The sequence below is a fragment of the Misgurnus anguillicaudatus genome, chromosome 12, assembly GCF_027580225.2.
Source record: "Misgurnus anguillicaudatus chromosome 12, ASM2758022v2, whole genome shotgun sequence".
Classification (NCBI taxonomy): Eukaryota; Metazoa; Chordata; class Actinopteri; order Cypriniformes; family Cobitidae; genus Misgurnus; species Misgurnus anguillicaudatus.
In genome coordinates this window covers 17,005,612-17,030,741 of record NC_073348.2, presented here as the reverse complement: position 1 = coordinate 17,030,741, position 25,130 = coordinate 17,005,612, and the positions used below count along the sequence as shown (strand labels likewise).

General features: G+C 40.1%; 2 protein-coding genes across 2 annotated transcripts in view; both read right to left on the bottom strand.

The window, feature by feature from the left end:
• Positions 1–25,130, bottom strand: part of LOC129447322 (uncharacterized) — a 56,556-nt gene that overhangs the window by 16,754 nt on the left and 14,672 nt on the right. The window contains exon 2 of the mRNA XM_055209002.2: positions 8,389–8,881. Coding sequence (XP_055064977.2) covers positions 8,389–8,881 — 493 coding nt within the window. The remainder of the gene's footprint in view (positions 1–8,388; positions 8,882–25,130) is intronic.
• LOC129446220 (uncharacterized) lies at positions 6,630–8,317 on the bottom strand (the record flags this gene model as incomplete). The annotated part of the gene is made up of 2 exons (XM_073874659.1): positions 6,630–7,865; positions 8,284–8,317. Coding segments are annotated over 2 exons (855 nt in total), but the record flags the coding sequence as incomplete, so codon positions are not given.

Sequence of the window (25,130 nt, the reverse complement as noted above, 5' to 3'; positions counted from 1 at the left end):
GTAAGTGGTTGCAATCAATTTATTTAAGCTACATTTAAACAAAAGTTTTATATTTTATTTTACGTTACTAATCTTTTTTGTTAATAAATTGATTGCAACCACTTACCTTAAAATAATTGATTAAATTCAATGAATCATTTTTTTCAGTGTACCGGTGGTGGCTACTGTAGCTTCTCTATGCGTTTCAAAAGCGAGGGGTGAGTGTCACGGTCCTGTCAGACATCTGTGCTAGATGTAGGTCTGAGTGCATCTGACAGGACCGTGGCAGTATTATGTTCTGTGTGGGGGCATGTGGAATCACATTGTGTGTGTGGCTTCCACATGTTTCCGGTGTCTTGTTGCTGTCGTGATCTTGCCAGACCTTAGTATAGGTTCAGGTCTATGTTCTGAGGGCAAGGTCAGGGCAGCATTGTGTTTACGTGGGAACACGTGTGTTTCACATCATATCTGTGTGACACGTGTTCCCAGTGTTTTGTGGCTGTCATGGTCTTGCCTGACTTTGGTTATTATCCAGAGGGCAAGACCAGGGCAGCATTGTGTTTACGTGGGAACACGTGTGTGTTTCACATCATGTATGTGTGACACGTGTTCCCAGTGTCTTGTCACTTTCACCCTACTCCCTTATGTACTCGTGTCTGACGTGATTAATTATGTTCACCTGTTCCCCATTGATGTGCTGTCTATATAATGCCCTTGTGTTCTCTGTGTGGTGTGCGTGCGTTATTGTAGTTACAGTGTGTTGATGTTCCCAAGTTTCTTATCCGAGTTATTCTCGTGTTCTGTTTTCATTTGTGTTTCATCACAGTGTTTTTGTTCCTTTCTGTTTTACCCCCCTCGTGGGTATTTTATGTTCCAGTTTGTAAATAAAACATTAGTTATATTTTTATACATCTCTTGCGTTTGGGTTCTCCTTTTGTTTTCACAATCCGGTGTTTAACCGAACGTGACAGTGAGTGGATTGAGCCGTTGGTTGCAATTTGCAACCTCACCACTAGATGCTTCTAAAATTTACACACTGCACCTTTAAATGTAGTACACTGAAAAAAAATATTCATTGAATTTAATCAATTTTTTAAGATAAGCGGTTGCAATCAATTTATTTAAGCTACATTTAAACAAAAAAGATTAGTAAAGTAAAATAAAATATAAAACTTTTGTTTAAATGTAGCTTAAATAAATTGATTGCAACCACTTACCTTAAAAACTGATTAAATTCAATGAATATTTTTTTTTCAGTGTACTGACACTGTATACTGACACAAAATATCATAATCACGTATGAATTATGAACAGACTATTGGAAATATCAGTAAAACAACTTCAGCTAATATTATGCCGTGTTTGGACTAAAAATTGAATAAATATTACTCCTCTCTTTAGAAATTTGAAGTAAACATATAAACTCAATCAAAATTTCTCCAAACATGCACGCCTTTGAACCAAAAGCCCAGAGGGATATTATTTTGTAAAGAGCTTTCATGATGAGCATGCATTGCATTTTTCTCAATGAATGCGACTGGGTAGAGCCCTGCATTTCAGCCCAAGCCCGACCCGACCTTTTTACACCCCTCAGGTCGGGTTTCGGCCAATTTTAACCTCACAGCTGATACGCGGGCGGACCTTGAGCTTATTTAGGCTTCTCCGTCTTTTTATATTTTTCAATTTAATTAAAATAACATTTTGACAGACGATGATTGCAAAACAAACGTAGTAAGACTTTTAACCTATAGCACGAGTCCGCTATAAGCAGCCACACATTTACAATGCAGCTGTTGCGTATTTAACAGCAGTACCGCAGCGCACCGGGAAAAAAATATTAATGGAGGACTAAAACCTTGGATACTGCGCATAATCTATGCAAACAGCATCCAATACATAATCTATATATGCATAGCGAAGTTGTAAGCAGGTTGCATGTTTTTCGGTTTCATGTTTATTTCGTTTCGTTTTGTAGCTATAGCCCTTTTCATATGTCTGCCCCCGTTGCAGCTGCGAGCAGCAGAGCAACCTGCCTCCGCTTTTAAAAAATAGTGTGTGTAGATACCCAGCCAACATTGCAAGGTGGGGCCCACATATGGGCTTCCTATGTGGGCCCTATATGGGTTTGTCCATGGGTTCCACTATGGCCCCACGTGGGTTGCCCACATGAATTTGATATAGAAACTGAGTGGGGCTTATGTGGGGCCCAGCTGGGCAACACACATGGGGCCCATGTGGGCCCTATATGGGCCCCATATGGGCTTCCAATGTGGGCTGTACATGGGTTTGTCCATGGGTTCCACTGTGGCCCCACCTGGGTTGCCCACATGAATTTGATATAGAAACTGAGTGGGGCCTATGTGGGGCCCACGTGGGCAACACACATAGGGCCCATATTGCACCCACGTAATGAAGCCCACGTTACATATCAGGGCCCAGAATGGATTTTTAATGGGTACTGGACTGGTCCCTTATTGTGAAATAATTATACTTTTAATGCTTAATTGTAATTTACTTAAATAATATATTTGTTTTAAATTGAAAACCGATAAAAGCAAATCATTTCAGTTCGGTAAATATCAGATTTCAGCATAAATATTCAACAGTTCATTTATCTGTAACATCACAAAACATGAAGGAGGTGCAATATGAGAAATCAAATAAAAAACTGTAAAGGTTCAATACATCAAAATACTTTATTGTCAATTTATAACAATACAATGCTAAAATAATCATGAACATTTCAAAACTGCTAATGCAGGTAATGACTAACAATTTAACATAACACTTAAAATAAGCATTGAAAGAAGTCAAACTCTTAAAATACTTCGAACTCAAAAACAACACAAACATTGCTCACTCTTCTGGAGATGGTCTTCTGATCATCAATTAATCTTTGCTCAAACGTTTTATGAAGAACTTCCAAAGCATCCACAGCCAAACTCATTAAATGTCCTTGCACGTTTGCTTTGATTCATCCCTGTGCAGTCCGTAAAAACACAACTCAGGATAAATTACAAGTGTAACAGTTGTGAGAGACTCCTGCTGCTCTGATAGAAATCGTATCCTTGCGCCTGAGCGGAAATTCTTGTAGTTTAAATGTTTATCATCTTTGTAGTTGTAATTTTAAAAGTCTGCCTATTTTAGCAAAGATTATTTAAAATATGATATTATATTATGTGATAAAAATCACAATTAAAAACATTTGAAGCAGGACTACTTTGTCAAGCGTAATGTGTCGTTGCAGTGAGCAGATCGTAATGAGGTCTCCTTATATGAAACACCTGACTCCACTAATCAGACTCCTTTCAGAATGTTTGAAACATTTCTTTAATTAACACACTTATCAAACTGATGAACTTTCTTACATTTCTTATTTTCACTCATGCTCAGCTGTGCAAATTAAAATTAATAATTGGCAGGTAAACATTACAAATATCACAATTAAATGTAAACAATAATGCATTTTTATTTAAAATGTTTTATACTGATCATATCCTATCTGTGATATTATTTGCTCTTTGTATAAAAGTGACTATAAACCAAAAGTAATAATTTTAAGAGTTTAAATGTATATAAAATGTATTTTAAGCACAAAATGTTTTGCCCACATAGGTGCCATGAGGGCCCCACATTATTATCCCACATGGGCAAACCTATATGGGGCCCACATAGGGAAACCCACATGGGACCCACATAGTCAACCCACATGGGACCCATATATATTGCCCATGATAAGCCCATGGCCACATGAAACCCATGTTGCCCATATGGGACCCACGTGGGGCCCACATATCAATGTTAATTAAATGTAAAAAATAATGCATTTTTATTTAAAATGTTTTATACTGATCAAATCATATCTGTTATATTATTTGCTATTTGTTTAAAAGTGACAATCAACCAAAAGTCATTATTTTAAGATTGTAAATGTATAAATATGTATTTCAAGCATAAAAATGTTTTGCCCACATAGGTGCCATGAGGGCCCCACATTATTATCCCACATGGGCAAACCTATATGGGGCCCACATGGGCAAACCTATATGGGGCCCACGTAGGGAAACCCACATGGGACCCACATAGTCAACCCACAAGGGACCCATATATATTGCCCATGTTAAGCCCATGGCCACATGAAACCCATGTTGCCCATATGGGACCCATGTGGGGCCCACATATCAATGTTAATTAAATGTAAAAAAGTAATGCATTTTTATTTAAAATGTTTTATACTGATCAAATCATATCTGTGTTATTATTTGCTATTTGTTTAAAAGTGACAATCAACCAAAAGTTATTATTTTAAGATTGTAAATGTATAAAGATGTATTTCAAGCATAAAAATGTTTTGCCCACATAGGTGCCATGAGGGCCCCACATTATTATTCCACATGGGCAAACCCATATGGGGCCCACATAGGAAACCCACATGGGACCCACATATATTGCCCATGTGAAGCCCATGCCCACATGTAACCCATGCTGCCCAGATGGGACCCACGTGGGGCCCACATGTCAATGTTGGCTGGGTAATAAACGTTTAAACTAACACTGTGATATGCTGAAAATATATATTTTATGTAGTTGTTATTATAGACAAGTGAAGTGTTGATTTGAGAGTTCAATTCATCAAACATGTCGTCAACTTGCTGTCGGCTGCTAACCGCTTGTTGGAACAAACAAAAATACTCTAAAATGTAAATAAAAAAAAGAAATAGAACTATTTCGCCATTTAAAACAAATCTGAACTGCTTTAATTGCTGCAAGAGTAGTACAGCTGTATAAGGAATCTGTGCAAGGAGTTATTTTTTGCTATTTCTGCGGATTTCTTTTGCAAAATCTATGCGGAATTTTGCAGAATAATTAAACATGTTTTAAGCACATTAAGCACATTTGAGAGAATGTGCGCTGTGAATATTACAAAACAATAAAATATTTTATAATTACATTTTATTAAAGGATTACCCTGAATTAAACTGGACCAACATGAACCAACAGATAATGAACAATGTGCTGTCACGACCATAGAGTTTTATATAAAATACATATATTACTGTCTACAGTGTAACAGTAAAAAGAAAAGGCTTCTCATTATGATAGCCTGTATCAAGATAATTTCATCTGTTTAACAATTTATATTTATCTTGTAAACGGATTTGAAATAATAAACAATTGTCGCGTCACTTAGCAATAGAGATCTCATCTCATTATCTTCTCCGCGGTAAGTTTTATTTCAAATTCAAGTTTTACACATTAAATATTAAATAGTTTGTGCTTTCTCTCATAAAAACCTCACAGCAAACAGCACATACTTCTAAACACACGCGATGCAGTGACTATATCTGCGGACACAGATTCCTAATGGGGAGAATTAGGAATTCTATTTTCCTCTATAAGGCCTATATTTCTTCTTTTCTTTTATTTTCTGAGCACCGGACTTGTGCTGAGTCTGACCGGACATTTTGAGCGTACTGAACTTCAAATCAAATGAATCAAATATTTTCTTTATTTTTAACAATTATTCCATAGGTTCCAGTTCTGGGCCCCCCTCTGGGCCCACCCCCACCCTGGGCCCGGGACAACAGACCCGTTTGTCCCCCCCTGTCGGCGGGCGTGTGCCTACCATTATACAACAAATCACTCTTAATAAAGCACATTTAAACCAATGTATACACAGGTTGTATTTTGGTATGGTCATGACGTTCTTTAAACGTCTTATTCCAACATTATGATTACGTTATTTTAACACCTAAACAAAAGGGCTCACAAATGTTGCATTTTAGTGTGGTTTTGTAGTAAACAGATGTGAAAATTACGGTGTTAGACCACTTAAAGAAAATGTACCAACTTGATATTTTTACAAGTTTTTAGGGTGTGGTTTTAACGTTGTGCTGCAGCATTAATTACAACCAAAATACAACATTGTGAAAAGTTGTAAAAATGTTTTGTGCTTGTATGATGGTTTATCTTTATTTTCTTTCTTTAGCACATTTCCCCACCCCTTTTACTTTGTACTTCATACAATAGCTTGAATCAATAGCTCAATTTTGTGTTAATTGGGATGTACAATGAGAATGTACGTGTAATCCTGCGTACGCAAAGATTCATACATCTGATTTTATTTGTGCGTACGCACCATTACAGCTTTTTCCTTAAGCAATGTTTTAGTATGAATTCAACGCAAGGCTTTGTACATTAGGCCTGTGCTATTGCAGATAGCCCCTCTTCTTCTCTCAGTGTAGGCCCTGTAGAGCCTCTGCACCCCACCTTCCAGCACCTTATCCACACTGTCACTTGGCTGTTTTACATGCTTGTGGCCACCTGATCCTCCTTTTTTCGGGCTGCATGACGGGAGGGACAGTTTGCACCACTTGGAGGCTCTGGGCTCTATGGGGTGCTTCCGGCCCCTGCTCCTCCTTTGAATCACCAGACACTAGGCCTGTGCATTGTGGTGCTTGCTGTTGCTCCAGACATTAAATCCATGACTGATGGATCTTTCAGCAAGGAAATACCGCACTCATTCATTTTCCCGTTGCTAACGGATGATGACCTTAAATCTTAGAACTTGCAAAATAGCAGGGTGTTCAAATACTTATTTTCCTCACTGTATATATACACATCATAACTACACACAATACACACAAATATATTATGTAAACACAAACTTTTATTTGTATGTGATTAATCACAATTCATTTTTGACAGCCCTAGAATTTATTAATGCATTAAACATTTTTGGACTTTGTTTTAGTGTTTGTTTTTACACCACTCAGTGATTGGTGCCACCACAATGAGGCCCAGCGCCACCAGCCGTACAACTTGGGTGGTGCCAGTACCACCCCTCTAAAATGTCAATTTGGAGCCCTGCCCTTATTCCTTGTTTGGGATCGTTTAGAGCGCTTTGGAACTGCGTGGAAACTGTAAAGTGTTGGGGTCCAATAAAGTCTATTAAAATGAGAAAAATCCATGTTTCTCTAAAAAAACTTAATTTCTTCTCTGAACAAAGAAAGACATACACATTTTGGATGAGATGGAGGTGAGTAAATTATCTAAAGTATTCCTTTAAGGTTTCTTTCCCATATGAAGTCTCTGATGGGATTTTAAGGAACGTGACTGAGAAAATGTCATGTCACACTGAGAGCATTTGTAAGGTTTTTCACCGGTATGAATTCTCTGGTGCTGAAGTAAGTTTGACAATTGAATAAAACTCTTACCACAGACAGTACAGTGATAAGGTTTCTCTCCAGTGTGAATTCTCTGGTGGACTTTTAAGTAAACTGACTGAGCAAATGTCTTGCCACACTGAGAGCATTTGTTAGGGTTTTCACTTGTATGAATTCTCTGGTGGTTTATTAAGGGTGACTGTTGCCTAAAACGCTTCCCACAGACACTGCAGCGATAAGGTTTCTCTACAGTGTGAATTATCTCATGGATTATCAGCTGAGATTTATGACTGTAACATTTATCACAGTGTAAACACTGAAAGAGTTTCTTTTCAGAGTGAATATTCTGGTGTAACTTTAATGATCCTGAATCCTTAAAGGTTTTGTCACATTCACTGCACTGATACGGTCTCTCATTGGTGTGTGAAGGCACATGTCTCTTCGGATCACGTTTACAACTATATCTCTTCTCACAGTGAAACTGCTTCTTTTTCTCTCTGTGCTTTTCTGAATTAAGTTTCTTCTCTTGTAAGGTAGTAATGCTGATCTCAGATCTGGTTAACAGTTTCTGTTCTGTGTGTTTTCTCTCATGTCTCTCTAATTGTCTTTGTGATCTGAATGTCTTTCCACAGGTGATGCAGGAAAGAGTTTGTGCTGTCAGTCGCTCTTTTGATGTTGAGGATGTTATTTCTATATCCAAACATGAATCACTCTTTACATCTGAAAGAAACATGAAACAATTAAATTGTCTTTTCACACAAAGAAGGATGAAGGATTTAGGCAACAACACAAACAGCAATTTTATTCAACAATTAATTCTTTGTGCAGAAAAGTGTTCTCATCACTTCATAATATTATTATTGAATGACTGATGGACCTTATAGCGATGTCTTTCATTGTTTTCTGAGGAAAGGATTTGTGAAACTAACTCAAGTCAATGGGACAGACAGAAGCCTCCCAGTTTTCATTAAAAATATCTAAAAATGGGTTCTGAAGAGAATCGGAGCACTTGGGGGTTTAGAATAACACAGGGGTAAGTGATTTATGATCAAATTATGATTAACCCTTTAAGCCTACATGCCTGTTGCTAAATAAGTTTTAAAGATATCCTAAATCCCTTTAAAATTTTAGTACTTACAGTTTTTGGTCTTTTGATTTGTGAGTTTGTGACTGAAAACGAAAAACAGGTGCTCACATAACAGTTAAAAATGTTAAAAATACAACAATAATTGAGGAGACATACCTGATGGAATAAAATCATCTTCTTCCTCAGTGCGATCTTCCTCTTCTGTGGTTTCAGTTTTTATTTCTATGGTTTCAATTTGTATTTCTGTGGGTTCAGTTTTTATTTCTGTGGGTTCAGTTTTAATCTTCATCATAAGGTTTTTGCAGTCGATGAGTTTGACTGAACACATCTTCAGTGTGGTCTGCAGGATCTGCTGCTGTTCTCCAGCGTTACAGACAGAATCCAGAGACTCTGTGGAGGTTTGATCCTCTTGTAAGCTCCGTTGCTTGTCACACACTGTAGTGTCCTGAGTGTCTGTGGGCTTTGACTCAGTACAACAGAGTAAAGTCAGACTGAGCTGGGAGTCCTGTGTGTGTCTGGATTCCTCTTTAGAGAGTTTAGAGTCCAGCAGTGGCTGTGGTGTGCGGCTCTGATCTCTGCTCATCCACACTGAATCCAGACTCCCATCATCAGTCACGTTATACACTGAAGATTCACAACAATCCACCTCCTGACAACAACAACACACACACAGACAGTAAGATTAGAAATGATTTGATGTTGTCACACAAGAAACATGTTTTACCGCTCATCATATGCAGTATAGTGTGATCTTATGTATATTTGAGTTTTAATAGGTTTTACATGTTTTCTTGGCAATTTTATTCCTTTTGCTATTTTATGTATGTATGTCTTTTATTATGCCTGGTCTGCATGTCATGTGAGTAATTACATGAAAGGAAATAGAAAGCGCCACTAATGCTGCGTTCAGTCCAGCTGCGGTAGAGGCGTCAAGCGCGAGTGATTTCAATGTTAAGTCAATGTAAAGACTGGAGGTCTCACAGCGCGAATGAGGCATTTAGAGCTGCACTGTAGAAGCGATTTCGCCTCGTTTGCGTGAATTGAGCGTTGCCACAGGAAACGAGCGCGTTAACCAATCAGGAGCTTGCTCTAGTAGTGACGTGATTACAGAAAGCGAGCAGAGTCGCTGAAGCCCTCCCATGATGCGAATTCTGTGTGAATGTCTCCATAACTAGAATTTTAGGCATGAATGAAGCAAGTAAACTCAAAATATTCAAGCGACAAACTTGACACGTTAGACGCGAATTTGACGCCTCAAACGCTTGTGTGAACCCACAGTAAAAAGAAGCAGCCAGAGCACATTAGTAATGGGAAAAAAGTTTTTCGAAGCTTTGAATCAATTGAACCAATGGCTTCGAGAAATGATTCACTCGATCAAAGTGCTCGAAACACCTAAATATGACGCCATCTGCTGGTGAAAACGTTGTTAAAGCAACAAGATCTCAGTCCAAACATTTTACACTTTTTTTTAGGAAAAAATGTTTTTAGAAAAAAATATTTAACATAACCCTCTGAGGTGTAAGGGATTATAAGGCCCTAGGAAAGTTTTGACCAGCATTGTTATTTGTGCTTTTTTCAGGTGCCTAAAAACATAGTTATGTCAAAAGTCTCCATGTCTAAAGTTTAAATTTTAAGGGGTCTAAAATAAGAGACTTTTAAGAAACGTTATTATAACTGAAAGTCCTGTAGCACTTTAAGTTAAGTGCATAATTAATGTTTTTGTAAAAAAAAAAATCGGGTGAGAGAATCGGGATCTCAATTCCCATTGAGAAAAATCGTAATTCACATTTTAGCATGAATCGTGCAGTCCTAGTTTGCGGTGCCCACGCCGTGGTCGACCTCAGATAGTTAACTTAGTCATCACGTAAAAGTGTATTCTCTTAAACTCCATCTAGTGGTGAATCATCGGATTTTTGAAACGTTTCAAAACGGTTATGACGTAATGAAGCCTCGTTTGCTAAAAACACGTGATCCGAACCAATGTTTTGAAACAAAATATTCATAAATGTTTTGAGGTTTCAAAATTGCCCATCACTAGAGCACATTGTTTCATGGAAGTAATTCCTACAGGAGTACTAATGTTATTCAAAGCTAATTGACAAAACCGCAATGTGCCCCCTCTCTTTTTTGATGTATTTGACAGTTCAATAGGAAAACTTTTCTTTAAGCCTGATTTTATTAATGTCAATAGAATTATTGGTTCTATGCTGCAGCAAGACATTGTCACCACTCCAAATGGTGTATTCTCAAATCACAGAAATTTGGTAGTCACATTTCTGGTAATAGACTATAACAAACCCTGCAGGCGCCGTTCTAAAAACCATGGTTAGCATGGGTCTGATGCCCATTCCAACTAAAACAGTAAATGTTTATAATTTAATTTGAAAGAACAAACAAAATTCTACCTTCTGTTCAAATTTCATGCAAATGTCTGATAAAATGAGAAAGTTACAAGCAAAAACATGTGAATAAGCAGCATTTTTCATTGACATCCATATATAACTTTTTCCTCTGATTTCTAATATTAAAAATATCATAACTTTCTCAATCCTCAATGGATTTTTACAATCCACGTATCTTTGTAAATGGGAATGTCTGTGATATATTTTGAGATTTGGGGTTTTTGAAAGTTTTGTCATCATACCCATCTACTGTTATAATGAATGGGGCTAGGCTAAATGCTAACACATTCACAACGCGCTGTACAGTGCACGCATTGAAAAAAGATAGGAATGTATTAATTCGTCTAGGTTGAGGTAATAACATAGTTTAATATGGCAAAAGAGTAGACTATTCCTTTAAACTTTTGTTTTCTCAGTTAACTTTCGTTTCCTAATTAAAAGAGACCAGGTGCGATCCTACGACTACACCACTATACCTTGCCACAATTATTATGAGAAAAGGTCGAAATAACCAATAAACAAGAAGACGTCATTTTAGATTAGTTAACTTTCGTTTTCTCAGATTCCTGATTAAAAGAGACCAGGTGCGATCCTGCGACCATAGCACTATTCGGACGGGATTAGTTTTCCAAACGACGTTTGAGTTTCAACGTGTCCCCCAGGACGTCTGTGATTGTATGTACCGATTCGGACGGGATTAAAATGATGAAGGCTATTCCAGAGATGGGAGTGTCTGTTTCATGCATTTGACCGTTGCAGAAGAGCACGTGCTCTGGATACGCGTGTTTGTAATGTTTAATATTTTGCTTTAAATGTAAAATTATGACAGAACATGTAATTTATTAATTTATAACAAATCAAAATAAGATATACAAATCCTACTAAAGTAACGTTGCCCTACGTGTTTTACGGTATATAACTGTCTGCTTATAATAAACACAAAGAAATGAAGAAATAATGATTAACTAGATAGAAAAGTTTGTTGACAAACTTTATGTTGGCTTGACAAAGCCTGGCCTGAACGTTTAAAACGGTTTGACAGAAGTTTAGTTTAGTAGGCTATCTGGCTGTTAGTATGTTTAAGTATGAAGCTAGCCTGATTTAGCATGAAGCTAGCATGATTAGCCTGAAGCTAGCAGGAAGCTAACATGATTAGCATTAAGCTAGCATCAAGTTAGCATGATTAGCATGAAGCTAGCATGATGCTAACATGAATTAGCATGAAGCTAGCATGATGCTAACATGAATTAGCATGAAGCTAGCATGATGCTAACATAAATTAGCATGAAACTAGCATGATGCTAACATGAATTAGCATGAAGCTAGCATGATGCTAACATGAATTAGCATGAAGATAGAATGATGCTAACATGTATTAGCATGAAGCTAGCATGATGCTAACATGAATTAGCATGAAGTTAGCATGAAGCTAGCATGATGCTAACATGAATTAGCACGAAGCTAGCATGATGCTAATATGAATTAGCATGAAGTTAGCATGATGCTAACATGAATTAGCATGAAGTTAGCATGAAGTTAGCATGATGCTAACATGAATTAGCATGAAACTAGCATGATGCTAACATGAATTAGCATGAAGCTAGCATGATGCTAACATGAATTAGCATGATGCTAACATGAATTAGCATGAAGTTATCATGATGCTAACATGAATTAGCATGAAGCTAGCATGATGCTAACATGAATTAGCATGAAGCTAGCATGACGCTAACATGAATTAGCATGAAGCTAGCATGACGCTAACATGAATTAGCATGAAGCTAGCATGATGCTAACATGAATTAGCATGAAGCTAGCATGATGCTAACATGAATTAGCATGAAGCTAGCATGATGCTAACATGAATTAGCATGATGCTAACATGAATTAGCATGAAGCTAGCATGATGCTAACATGAATTAGCATGAAGCTAGCATGATGCTAACATGAATTAGCATGAAGCTAGCATGATGCTAACATGAATTAGCATGAAGCTAGCATGATGCTAACATTAATTAGCATGAAGCTAGCATGAGGCTAATATGAATTAGCATGAGGCTAATATGAATTAGCATGAAGCTAGCATGATGCTAACATGAATTAGCATGAAGCTAGCATGATGCTAACATGAATTAGCATGAAGCTAGCATGATGCTAACATGAATTAGCATGAAGCTAGCATGATGCTAACATGAATTAACATGAATAAGCATGATGCTAACATGAATTAGCATGAAGCTAGCATGATGCTAACATGAATAAGCATGAAGCTAGCATGATTTATTATGAAATTAGCATAAAGCTAGCATGAAACTAGCATGAAGCTAGTATGACTTAGCATGAAGCTAGCATAAGGCTAACATGACCAAAAGACCCAACCCCCATGTCTCTATGATGTTTGGATCCAGAGATATAAGGCTTTGTTTATTATGTTGCTAGGGTGCTCATATTTTGTTGCTAGGGGCGTGGCTTAATACCTTGATAAGAATCCTCAGAGACTGATTGGATGCCTGAGTAAAATGAGCCCACACCCATGTCTCTGTGACACTGTGCTGCAAAGATATCCATCTGGGCATTTTATAATGGCAGTCTATGGGATATGTTGCTAGGGTGCCCAAAAATGGTTGCTAGGGGCGTGGCTTAATAGCTATGGGATGATCTTGAGAGACTGATTGGATGCCTGAGTAAAATGAGCCCACCCCCATGTCTCTTCAACGCTCTAAAATGAAGATATTCCATCTGGGACGCTTTTATTCCCTTATATGGGCATGTTTCCTGCCCCGTTATAAGTCAATGGGGAATTTTGGGTTGCTCTTACGCCCCAGGGGTGAAACTTACACCCCAATGTGAGGTATGTTCTCACAGTGCCTGCCAGCCTCTTCAAATGTGGTAACCCACAAGTTTCTACACATTTCTCGTTCTCAGCTATGACCCGTCAAAGTTTGTCGCAATGTTAAGTCAATGGAAAATTTGGGGTGTTTGAGCGCCCCGTTTAGGAATTCGGTAAGTCCCATCAGTTAGAAAAGTCATAGCACGCTAAGTCAGACCAGTCTGAAGACTTTTGGAAAGTTTGGTGAATGTAGCTTGAAAGCTCTAGGAGGAGTTACAGTCAGAAATTTTGGGGATCAGAAGAAAAATAATAATAATAACTAGATAGGTACATTTCCTGAAGAAAATGTGAAGTGGTGCTTGCCGTGGCAAATTTCGGGGGACAGTATATGATTATACTTCCAGTCACGAGTAAAACGATCCAAATCCCGTGTCTCTACGATGTTCTGATGCACAGATATAAGGCTTTGTTTATTCGGTTGCTAGGGTACTGTATTTGGTTGCTATGGAAAATTTGACATCCAAAAGTGATTACACGCCGGGTCACGAGTCAAACGGTCCAACCCCCATGTCTCTACGATGTTCTGATGCTGAGATATAAGGCTTTGTTTATTCGGTTGCTAGGGTAGTGTATTTGGTTGCTAGGGAGAAAATTGCCATCCAATAGTGATTATACTCTGATTCACGAGTCAAACGGTCCAACCCCCGTGTCTCTACGATGTTCTGATGCGGAGATATAAGGCTTTGTTTACTCTGTTGCTAGGGTACTGTATTTGGTTGCTAGGGAAAAAATTGGCATCCCATAATGATTACACTCCGAGTCACGAGTCAAACGGTCCAACCCCCGTGTCTCTACGATGTTCTGATGCGGAGATATAAGGCTTTGTTTACTCTGTTGCTAGGGTACTGTATTTGGTTGCTAGGGAAAAAATTGGCATCCCATAATGATTACACTTTGAGTCACGAGTCAAACGGTCCAACCCCCGTGTCTCTACGATGTTCTGATGCGGAGATATAAGGCTTTGTTTACTCTGTTGCTAGGGTACTGTATTTGGTTGCTAGGGAAAAAATTGGCATCCCATAATGATTACACTCTGAGTCACGAGTCAAACGGTCCAACCCCCGTGTCTCTACGATGTTCTGATGCGGAGATATAAGGCTTTGTTTACTCTGTTGCTAGGGTACTGTATTTGGTTGCTAGGGAAAAAATTGGCATCCCATAATGATTACACCCCGAGTCACTAGTCAAACGGTCCAACCCCCGTGTCTCTACGATGTTCTGATGCGGAGATATAACTGTTTGAATTTTATGTTGCTAGGGTGCTCAAAAGTGGTTGCTAGGGGCGTGGCTTAATACCTATGTAAGGATCCTGAGAGACTGATTGGATGCCTGAGTAAAATGAGCCCACCCCCATGTCTCTATGACACTGTGGTGCAAAGATATCCAACTGGGCATTTTATAATGGCAGTCTATGGGAGATGTTGCTAGGGTGCCCAAAATTGTTGCTAGGGGCGTGGCTTAATAGCTCTGAGATGATCCTGAGAGACTGATTGGATGCCCGAGTGAAATGAGCCCACCCACTTATCTCTACGACACTGTAAAGCAATGATATCCCATCTGGAACTGTTTTATTCCCTTATATGGGCATGTTTCCTGCCCCATTATAAGTCAATGGGAATTTTCGGGTGCCTCTTTAACCCCAGGGGTACAACTTACACCCCAATGTCATGTATGTTCTTACATAGCCTACCACCCTCTTCAAATTTAGTAACCCACATGTTTCTACAAAATCCTCACTCGTACCTATGACCCGTCAAAGTTTTTGCAATGGTAAGTCTATGGGATTTTGCCCCATTGACTTTTCATTGGGCATTTTTGGGCACCTCCTACACCCCAGGGGTACAACTTACACCCCATTGTGATCCATGTTCTTACAGAGCCTACCACCCTCTTCAAATGTTGTAACCCACATGTTTCTATAAAATCCTCGAGCGGAGCTATGACTCGTCAAAGTTGGGCGCAATGTTAAGTCAATGGGATTTTTCGGGTGGTTTTTCGCCCCCCTTTCAGAAATCCTGCACCCGATCGCTTATAAAAGTCATAGCACACCTCTCCTCAAAAATCCGGTCGATTTGAGCCCTCTTTCATGGGACTACGTTAAACCGTGCGGGACTAGTTACGCGCCGAAAAAGTGTCCAGAAAAAGAAGAATAATAACTAGATAGGTACATTTCCTGAAGAAAATGTGAGTGGTGCTTGCCGTGGCAAAATTCTGGGGAACATATATGATTATACTCCAAGCCAAAAGTAAAATGACCCAACCCCTGTGTCTCTACGATGTTCTGATGCGGAGATATAAGGCTTTGTTTACTCTGTTGCTAGGGTAATGTATTTGGTTGCTAGGGAAAAAATCGGCATCCCATAATGATTACACTCCGAGTCACAAGTCAAACGGTCCAACCCCCGTGTCTCTACGATGTTCTGATGCGGAGATATAAGGCTTTGTTTACTCTGTTGCTAGGGTAATGTATTTGGTTGCTAGGGAAAAAATTGGCATCCCATAATGATTACACTCCGAGTCACAAGTCAAACGGTCCAAACCCCGTGTCTCTACGATGTTCTGATGCGGAGATATAAGGCTTTGTTTACTCTGTTGCTAGGGTACTGTATTTGGTTGCTAGGGAAAAAATTGGCATCCCATAATGATTACACTCTAAGTCACGAGTCAAATGGTCCAACCCCCGTGTCTCTACGATGTTCGGATGCCGAGATATAACTGTTTGAATTTTATGTTGCTAGGGTTCTCAAAAGTGGTTGCTAGGGGCGTGGCTTAATACCTATGTAAGGATCCTGAGAGACTGATTGGATGCCTGAGTAAAATGAGCCCACCCCCATGTCTCTATGACACTGTGGTGCAAAGATATCCATCTGGGCATTTTATAATGGCAGTCTATGGAAGATGTTGCTAGGGTGCCCAAAAGTGGTTGCTAGGGGCGTGGCTTAATAGCTCTGGGATGATCCTGAGAGACTGATTGGATGCCTGAGTGAAATGAGCCCACCCACTTATCTCTACGACACTGTAAAGCAAAGATATCCCATCTGGAACTGTTTTATTCCCTTATATGGGCATGTTTCCTCAATGGGAATTTTCGGGTGCCTCATACACCCCAGGGGTACAACTTAAACCCCAATGTCATGTATGTTCTTACATAGTCTACCACCCTCTTTAAATTTAGTAACCCACATGTTTCTACAAAATCCTCACTCGTACCTATGACCCGTCAAAATTTTTGCAATGGTAAGTCAATGGGATTTTGCCCCATTGACTTTTCATTGGGCATTTTTGGGCACCTCTTACACCCCAGGGGTACAACTTACACCCCATTATTATCCATGTTCTTACAGAGCCTACCACCCTCTTCAAATGTTGTAACCCACATGTTTCTACAAAATCCTCGAGCGGAGCTATGACCCGTCAAAGTTGGGCACAATGTTAAGTCAATGGGATTTTTCGGGTGGTTTTTCGCCCCCCTTTCGGAAATTCTGCACCCGACCGCTTATAAAAGTCATAGCCACCATCTCTTCAATAAACCGGTCGATTTGAGCCCTCTTTCATGGGACTACGGCAAACCGTGCGGGACGAGTTACGCGCCGAAAAAACGTGCAGACATAAGAATAATAATAACTAGATATTAAAGTTTGAAGACAAACTTTATGTTGGCTTGAAAAAGCGTGGCCTGAACAGTTTCACAGGATAATCGTAAAGTTAAGACGTTCAATTTAGTGTAGCTGGTTGTATGCATGATTAAGAATGAATACAGCTTGATTTATCATGAAGTTAGCATGAAGTTAACATGATTAGCATGAAGCTAGCATGATCCTAGCATGATTATCATGAAGCTAGCATGATGCTAGCATGATTAGCATGAAGCTAGCATGATGCTAGCATGATTAGCATGAAGCTAGCATGATGCTAGCATGATTAGCATGAAGCTAGCATGATGCTAGCATGATTAGCATGAAGCTAGCATGATGCTAGCATGATTAGCATGAAGCTAACATGATGCTAGCATGATTAGCATGAAGCTAACATGATGCTAGCATGATTAGCATGAAGCTAGCATGATTAGCATGCAGCTAGCATGATTAGCATGAAGCTAGCATGATGCTAACATGATTAGCATGAAGCTAGCATGATGCTAGCATGATTAGCTTGAAGCTAACATGATGCTAGCATGAAGCTAGCATGATTAGCATGAAGCTAGCATGATGTTAGCATGATTAGCATGAAGCTAGCATGATTAGCATGAAGCTAGCATGATTAGCATGAAGCTAGCATGATGCTAACATGATTAGCATGAAGCTAGCATGATGCTAGCATGATTAGCTTGAAGCTAACATGATGCTAGCATGAAGCTAGCATGATTAGCATGAAGCTAGCATGATGTTAGCATGATTAGCATGAAGCTAGCATGATTAGCATGAAGCTAGCATGATTAGCATGAAGCTAGCATGATTAGCATGAAGCTAGCATGATGCTAGCATGATTAGCATGAAGCTAGCATGATGCTAGCATGATTAGCATGAAGCTAACATGATGCTAGCATGATTAGCATGAAGCTAGCATGATTAGCATGAAGCTAGCATGATGCTAGCATGATTAGCATGAAGCTAGCATGATGCTAGCATGATTAGCATGAAGCTAACATGATGCTAGCATGATTAGCATGAAGCTAGCATGATGCTAGCATGATTAGCATGAAGCATGATGCTAACATTATTAGCATGAAGCTAGCATGATGCTAACATGATTAGCATGAAGCTGGCATGATGCTAGCATGATTAGCATGAAGCTAACATGATGCTAGCATGATTAGCATGAAGCTAGCATGAGGCTAGCATGATTAGCATGAAGTAAGCATGAGGTTAGCATGATTAGCATAAAGCTAACATGATTTAACATGAAGTTAGCATGATTAGCATGATGCTAGCATGATTAGCATGAAGCTAACAAGATTTAACATGAAGCTAACATGATTTAGCATGATGTTAGCAAGCTATATCATGAAATTAGCATAAGGCTAGCATGAAACTAGCATGAAGCTAGTATGACTTAGCATGAAGCTAGCATGAAGCTAGCATGACCCAAAGACCCAACCCCCATGTCTCTATGATGTTCAGATCCAGAGATATAAGGCTTTGTTTATTATGTTGCTAGGGTGCTCATATTTGGTTGCTAGGGGCGTGGCTTAATACCTCAATAAGAATCCCATTGAGACTGATTGGATGCCTGAGTAATATGAGCCCACCCCTATGTCTCTATGACACGCTGGTGCAAAGATATGCATCTGTGCTTTTTATAATGGTAGTCTATGGGAGATGTTGCTAGGGTACCCAAAATTGTTGCTAGGGGCGTGGCTTAATAGCTCTGTGGTGATCCTAAGAGACTGATTGGTTGCCTGAGTAAAATGAGCCCACACCCATGTCTCTACGACACTCTAAAGTGAAGAAATTCCATCTGGGACGTTTTTATTCCCTTTTATGGGCATGTTTCCTGCCCCATTATAAGTCAATGGGAAATTTTGGGGGCCTCTTACACCCCAGGGGTACAGCTTACACCCCATTGTGAGGTATGTTCTTACACAGCCTGTCAGCCTCCTTAAATGTGGTAAGCCACAAGTTTCTACAAGTTTCTCACTCACAGCTATGACCCGTCAAAGTTTGTCTCAATGTTAAGTCAATGGAAATTTTGGGGTGTTCGAGCCCCCCGTTTAGGAATTCGGAAGGTTCCATCAGTTAGAAAAGATATAGCACACTAAGTCAGACCAGTCTGAAGGTCTGTGGAAAATTTGGTGCATGTAGCTTGAAAGCCCTAGGACGAGTTAGTGTCAGAAATTTGGGGTAGAATAATAATAATAATAATAAGATATAAGTTTAATAGCAATAACAATATATTGGCTTTTTCAAAGCCAACATAATAATAATAACTAGATAGGTACATTTCCTGAAGAAAATGTGAAGTGGTGCTTGCCGTGGCAAAATTCTGGGGGCAATGTATGATTATACTCCGAGTCACGAGTCAAACGGTCCAACCCCCGTGTCTCTACGATGTTCTGATGTGGAGATATAAGGCTTTGTTTATTGAAGGTAGTATGATTACCATGAAGCTAGCATGATGTTAACATAATTAACGTGAAGGTAGTATGATGTTAACATGATTAGCATGAAGCTAGCATAAAGCGAACATCATTAGCATGAAGCTAACATGATGTTAATATGATTAGCATGAAGTTAGCATGATGTTAGCATGATTATCAGGAAGTTGGTATGATGTTAGCATGATTAGCATGAAGTTAGCATGACGTTAGCATGACGTTAGCATGAAGTTAGCATGAAGTTAACATGAAGTTAACATGAAGCTAGCATGAAGCTAGCATGAAGCTAACATGATTAGCATGAAGCTAGCATGATAAGCATGAAGCTAACATGATTAGCATGATATTAGCATGATTAGCATTATGTTAGCATGATTAGCATGAAGTTAGCATGAAGCTAGCATGATTAGCATGAAGCTAGCATGAAGCTAACATGATTAGCATGAAGCTAGCATGATTAGCATGAAGCTAGCATGAAGCTAACATGATTAGCATGAAGCTAGCATGAAGCTAACATGATTAGCATGAAGTTAGCATGAAGTTAGCATGAAGCTAGCATGAAGCTAGCATGAAGCTAGCATGAAGCTAACATGATTAGCATGAAGTTAGCATGATTAGCATGAAGCTAGCATGATTAGCATGATTAGCATGATGTTAGCATTATTAGCATTATGTTAGCATGAAGTTAGCATGAAGTTAGCATGAAGCTAGCATGAAGCTAGCATGATTAGCATGAAGCTAGCATGAAGCTAACATGATTAGCATGAAGCTAGCATGATGTTAGCATGATGTTAGCATGATGTTAGCATGATTAACATGATGTTAGCATGATTAGCATGAAGCTAGCATGAAGCTAACATGAAGTTAGCATGATTAGCATGAAGCTAGCATGAAGCTAGCATGATTAGCATGAGGCTAGCATGATTAGCATGAAGCTAGCATGATTAGCATGAAGCTAGCATGATTAGCATGAAGTTAGCATGATGTTAGAATGATTAGCATAAAGATAGCATGATGTTAGCATGATTAGCATGAAGCTAGCATGATGTTAGCATGATTAGCAAGAAGTTAACATGAAGTTAGCATGAAGCTAGCATGATTTAACGTGAAGTTAGCAAGATTTATTATGAAATTAGCATTAAGCTAGCATGAAACTAGCATGAAGCTAGTATGACTTAGCATTAAGCTAGCATGAAGCTAACATGACCCAAAGACCCAACCCCCATGTCTCTATGATGTTCGGATCCAGAGATATAAGGCTTTGTTTACTATGTTGCTAGGGTGCTCATATTTGGTTGCTAGGGGCGTGGCTTGGGAGTGGCCAATGATGTGGCCAGTGATTACACTCCGAGTCACAGTTAAAACGGTCCAACCCCCGTGTCTCTACGATGTTCTGATGCCGAGAAATAACTGTTTCAATGTTATGTTGCTAGGGTGCTCAAAAGTGGTTGCTAGGGGCGTGGCTTAATGCCTCAATAAGGATCCTGAGAGACTGATTGGATGTCTGGGTAAAATGAGCCCACCCCCAAGTCTCTATGACACTGTGCTGCAAAGATATCCATCCTGGCATTTTATAATGGCAGTCTATGGGAGATGTTGCTAGGGTGCCCAAAATTGTTGCTAGGGGCGTGGCTTAATAACTCTGGGAGGATCCTGAGAGACTGATTGGATGCCCAAGTAAAATGAGCCCACCCACGTATCTCTACGACACTGTAAAGCAAAGATATCCCATCTGGAACGGTTTTATTCCCTTATATGGGCGTGTTTCCTGGCCCATTATAAGTCAATGGGGCACTTTTGGGCACCTCTTACACCCTAGGGGTACAACTTACACCCCATTGTGATCCATGTTCTTACAGAGCCTACCACCCTCTTCAAATGTTGTAACCCACATGTTTCTACAAAATTCTCGAGCGGAGCTATGACCCGTCAAAGTTGGGCGCAATGTTAAGTCAATGGGATTTTTCGGGTGGTTTTTCGCCCCCCTTTCGGAAATCCTGCACCCGATCGCTTATAAAAGTCATAGCACACCTCTCCTCAATAAACCGGTCGATTTGAGCCCACTTTCATGGGACTACGTTAAACCGTGCGGGACGAGTTACGCGCCGAAAAAACGTGCAGACATAAGAATAAAATATAATAATAATAATATCCCTGAGGAATAGTAATAGTGATGCTTTGCATAAATGCAAGCACCACTAACTAGATAGGTACATTTCCTGAAGAAAATGTGAGTGGTGCTTGCCGTGGCAAATTTCTGGGTAACATATATGATTATACTCCAAGCCAAAAGTAAAACGATCCAACTCCAGTGCCTCTACGATGTTCTGATGCTGAGATATAAGGCTATGTTTATCTGGTTGCTAGGGTACTGTATTTGGTTGCTAGGGAAAAAATTGACATCCACTAGTGATTACCCTCCGAGTCACAAGTCAAACGGTCCAACCCCCGTGTCTGTACAATGTTCTGATGCGGAGATATAAGGCTTTGTTTACTCTGTTGCTAGGGTACTGTATTTGGTTGCTAGGGAAAAAATTGTCATCCACTAGTGATTACCCGCCGAGTCACAAGTCAAACGGTCCAACCCCCGTGTCTCTACGATGTTCTGATGCGGAGATATAAGGCTTTGTTTACTCTGTTGCTAGGGTACTGTATTTGGTTGCTAGGGAAAAAAATGGCATCCACTAGTGATTACCCTCCGAGTCACGAGTCAAACGGTCCAACCCCCGTGTCTCTACGATGTTCTGATGCGGAGATATAAGGCTTTGTTTACTCTGTTGCTAGGGTAATGTATTTGGTTGCTAGGAAAAAAATTGGCATCCCATAATGATTACACTCCGAGTCACAAGTAAAACGGTCCAACCCCCGTGTCTCTACGATGTTCTGATGCGGAGATATAAGGCTTTGTTTACTCTGTTGCTAGGGTACTGTATTTGGTTGCTAGGGAAAAAAACGGCATCCCATAATGATTACACTCCGAGTCACAAGTCAAACGGTCCAACCCCCGTGTCTCTATGATGTTCTGATGCGGAGATATAAGGCTTTGTTTACTCTGTTGCTAGGGTAATGTATTTGGTTGCTAGGGAAAAAATTGGCATCCCATAATGATTACACTCCGAGTCACAAGTCAAACGGTCCAAACCCCGTGTCTCTACGATGTTCTGATGCGGAGATATAAGGCTTTGTTTACTCTGTTGCTAGGGTACTGTATTTGGTTGCTAGGGAAAAAATTGGCATCCCATAATGATTACACTCTAAGTCACGAGTCAAATGGTCCAACCCCCGTGTCTCTACGATGTTCGGATGCCGAGATATAACTGTTTGAATTTTATGTTGCTAGGGATCTCAAAAGTGGTTGCTAGGGGCGTGGCTTAATACCTATGTAAGGATCCTGAGAGACTGATTGGATGCCTGAGTAAAATAAGCCCACCCCCATGTCTCTATGACACTGTGGTGCAAAGATATCCATCTGGGCATTTTATAATGGCAGTCTATGGAAGATGTTGCTAGGGTGCCCAAAAGTGGTTGCTAGGGGCGTGGCTTAATAGCTCTGGGATGATCCTGAGAGACTGATTGGATGCCTGAGTGAAATGAGCCCACCCACTTATCTCTACGACACTGTAAAGCAAAGATATCCCATCTGGAACTGTTTTATTCCCTTATATGGGCATGTTTCCTCAATGGGAATTTTCGGGTGCCTCTTACACCCCAGGGGTACAACTTAAACCCCAATGTCATGTATGTTCTTACATAGCCTACCACCCTCTTTAAATTTAGTAACCCACATGTTTCTACAAAATCCTCACTCGTACCTATGACCCGTCAAAATTTTTGCAATGGTAAGTCTATGGGATTTTGCCCCATTGACTTTTCATTGGGCATTTTTGGGCACCTCTTACACCCCAGGGGTACAACTTACACCCCATTGTTATCCATGTTCTTACAGAGCCTACCACCCTCTTCAAATGTTGTAACTCACATGTTTCTACAAAATCCTCGAGCGGAGCTATGACCCGTCAAAGTTGGGCGCAATGTTAAGTCAATGGGATTTTTCGGGTGGTTTTTCGCCCCCCTTTCGGAAATTCTGCACCCGACCGCTTATAAAAGTCATAGCCACCATCTCTTCAATAAACCGGTCGATTTGAGCCCTCTTTCATGGGACTACGGCAAACCGTGCGGGACGAGTTACGCGCCGAAAAAACGTGCAGACATAAGAATAATAATAATAATAACTAGATAGGTACATTTCCTGAAGAAAATGTGAGTGGTGCTTGCCGTGGCAAAATTCTGGGTAACATATATGATTATACTCCAAGCCAAAAGTAAAACGACCCAACTCCCGTGTCTCTACGATGTTCTGATGCGGAGATATAAGGCTTTGTTTACTCTGTTGCTAGGGTACCGTATTTGGTTGCTAGGGGGAAAATTGCCATCCACTAGTGATAACCCTCCGAGTCACGAGTCAAACGGTCCAACCCCCGTGTCTCTACGATGTTCTGATGCGGAGATATAAGGCTTTGTTTACTCTGTTGCTAGGGTACTGTATTTGGTTGCTAGGGAAAAAAATTGCCATGCACTAGTGATTACCCTCCGAGTCACGAGTCAAACGGTCCAACCCCTGTGTCTCTACGATGTTCTGATGCGGAGATATAAGGCTTTGTTTACTCTGTTGCTAGGGTACTGTATTTGGTTGCTAGGGAAAAAATGGCATCCACTAGTGATTACCCTCCGAGTCACGAGTCAAACGGTCCAACCCCCGTGTCTCTACGATGTTCTGATGCGGAGATATAAGGCTTTGTTTACTCTGTTGCTAGGGTACCGTATTTGGTTGCTAGGGGGAAAATTGCCATCCACTAGTGATAACCCTCCGAGTCACGAGTCAAACGGTCCAACCCCCGTGTCTCTACGATGTTCTGATGCGGAGATATAAGGCTTTGTTTACTCTGTTGCTAGGGTACTGTATTTGGTTGCTAGGGAAAAAAATTGCCATGCACTAGTGATTACCCTCCGAGTCACGAGTCAAACGGTCCAACCCCTGTGTCTCTACGATGTTCTGATGCGGAGATATAAGGCTTTGTTTACTCTGTTGCTAGGGTACTGTATTTGGTTGCTAGGGAAAAAATGGCATCCACTAGTGATTACCATCCGAGTCACGAGTCAAACGGTCCAACCCCCGTGTCTCTACGATGTTCTGATGCGGAGATATAAGGCTTTGTTTACTCTGTTGCTAGGGTACTGTATTTGGTTGCTAGGGAAAAAATGGCATCCACTAGTGATTACCCGCCGAGTCAAAAGACAAACGGTCCAACCCCCGTGTCTCTCGATGTTCTGATGCGGAGATATAAGGCTTTGTTTACTCTGTTGCTAGGGTACTGTATTTGGTTGCTAGGGAAAAAAATGGCATCCACTAATGATTACACTCCGAGTCACTAGTCAAACGGTCCAACCCCCGTGTCTCTACGATGTTCTGATGCGGAGATATAAGGCTTTGTTTACTCTGTTGCTAGGGTAC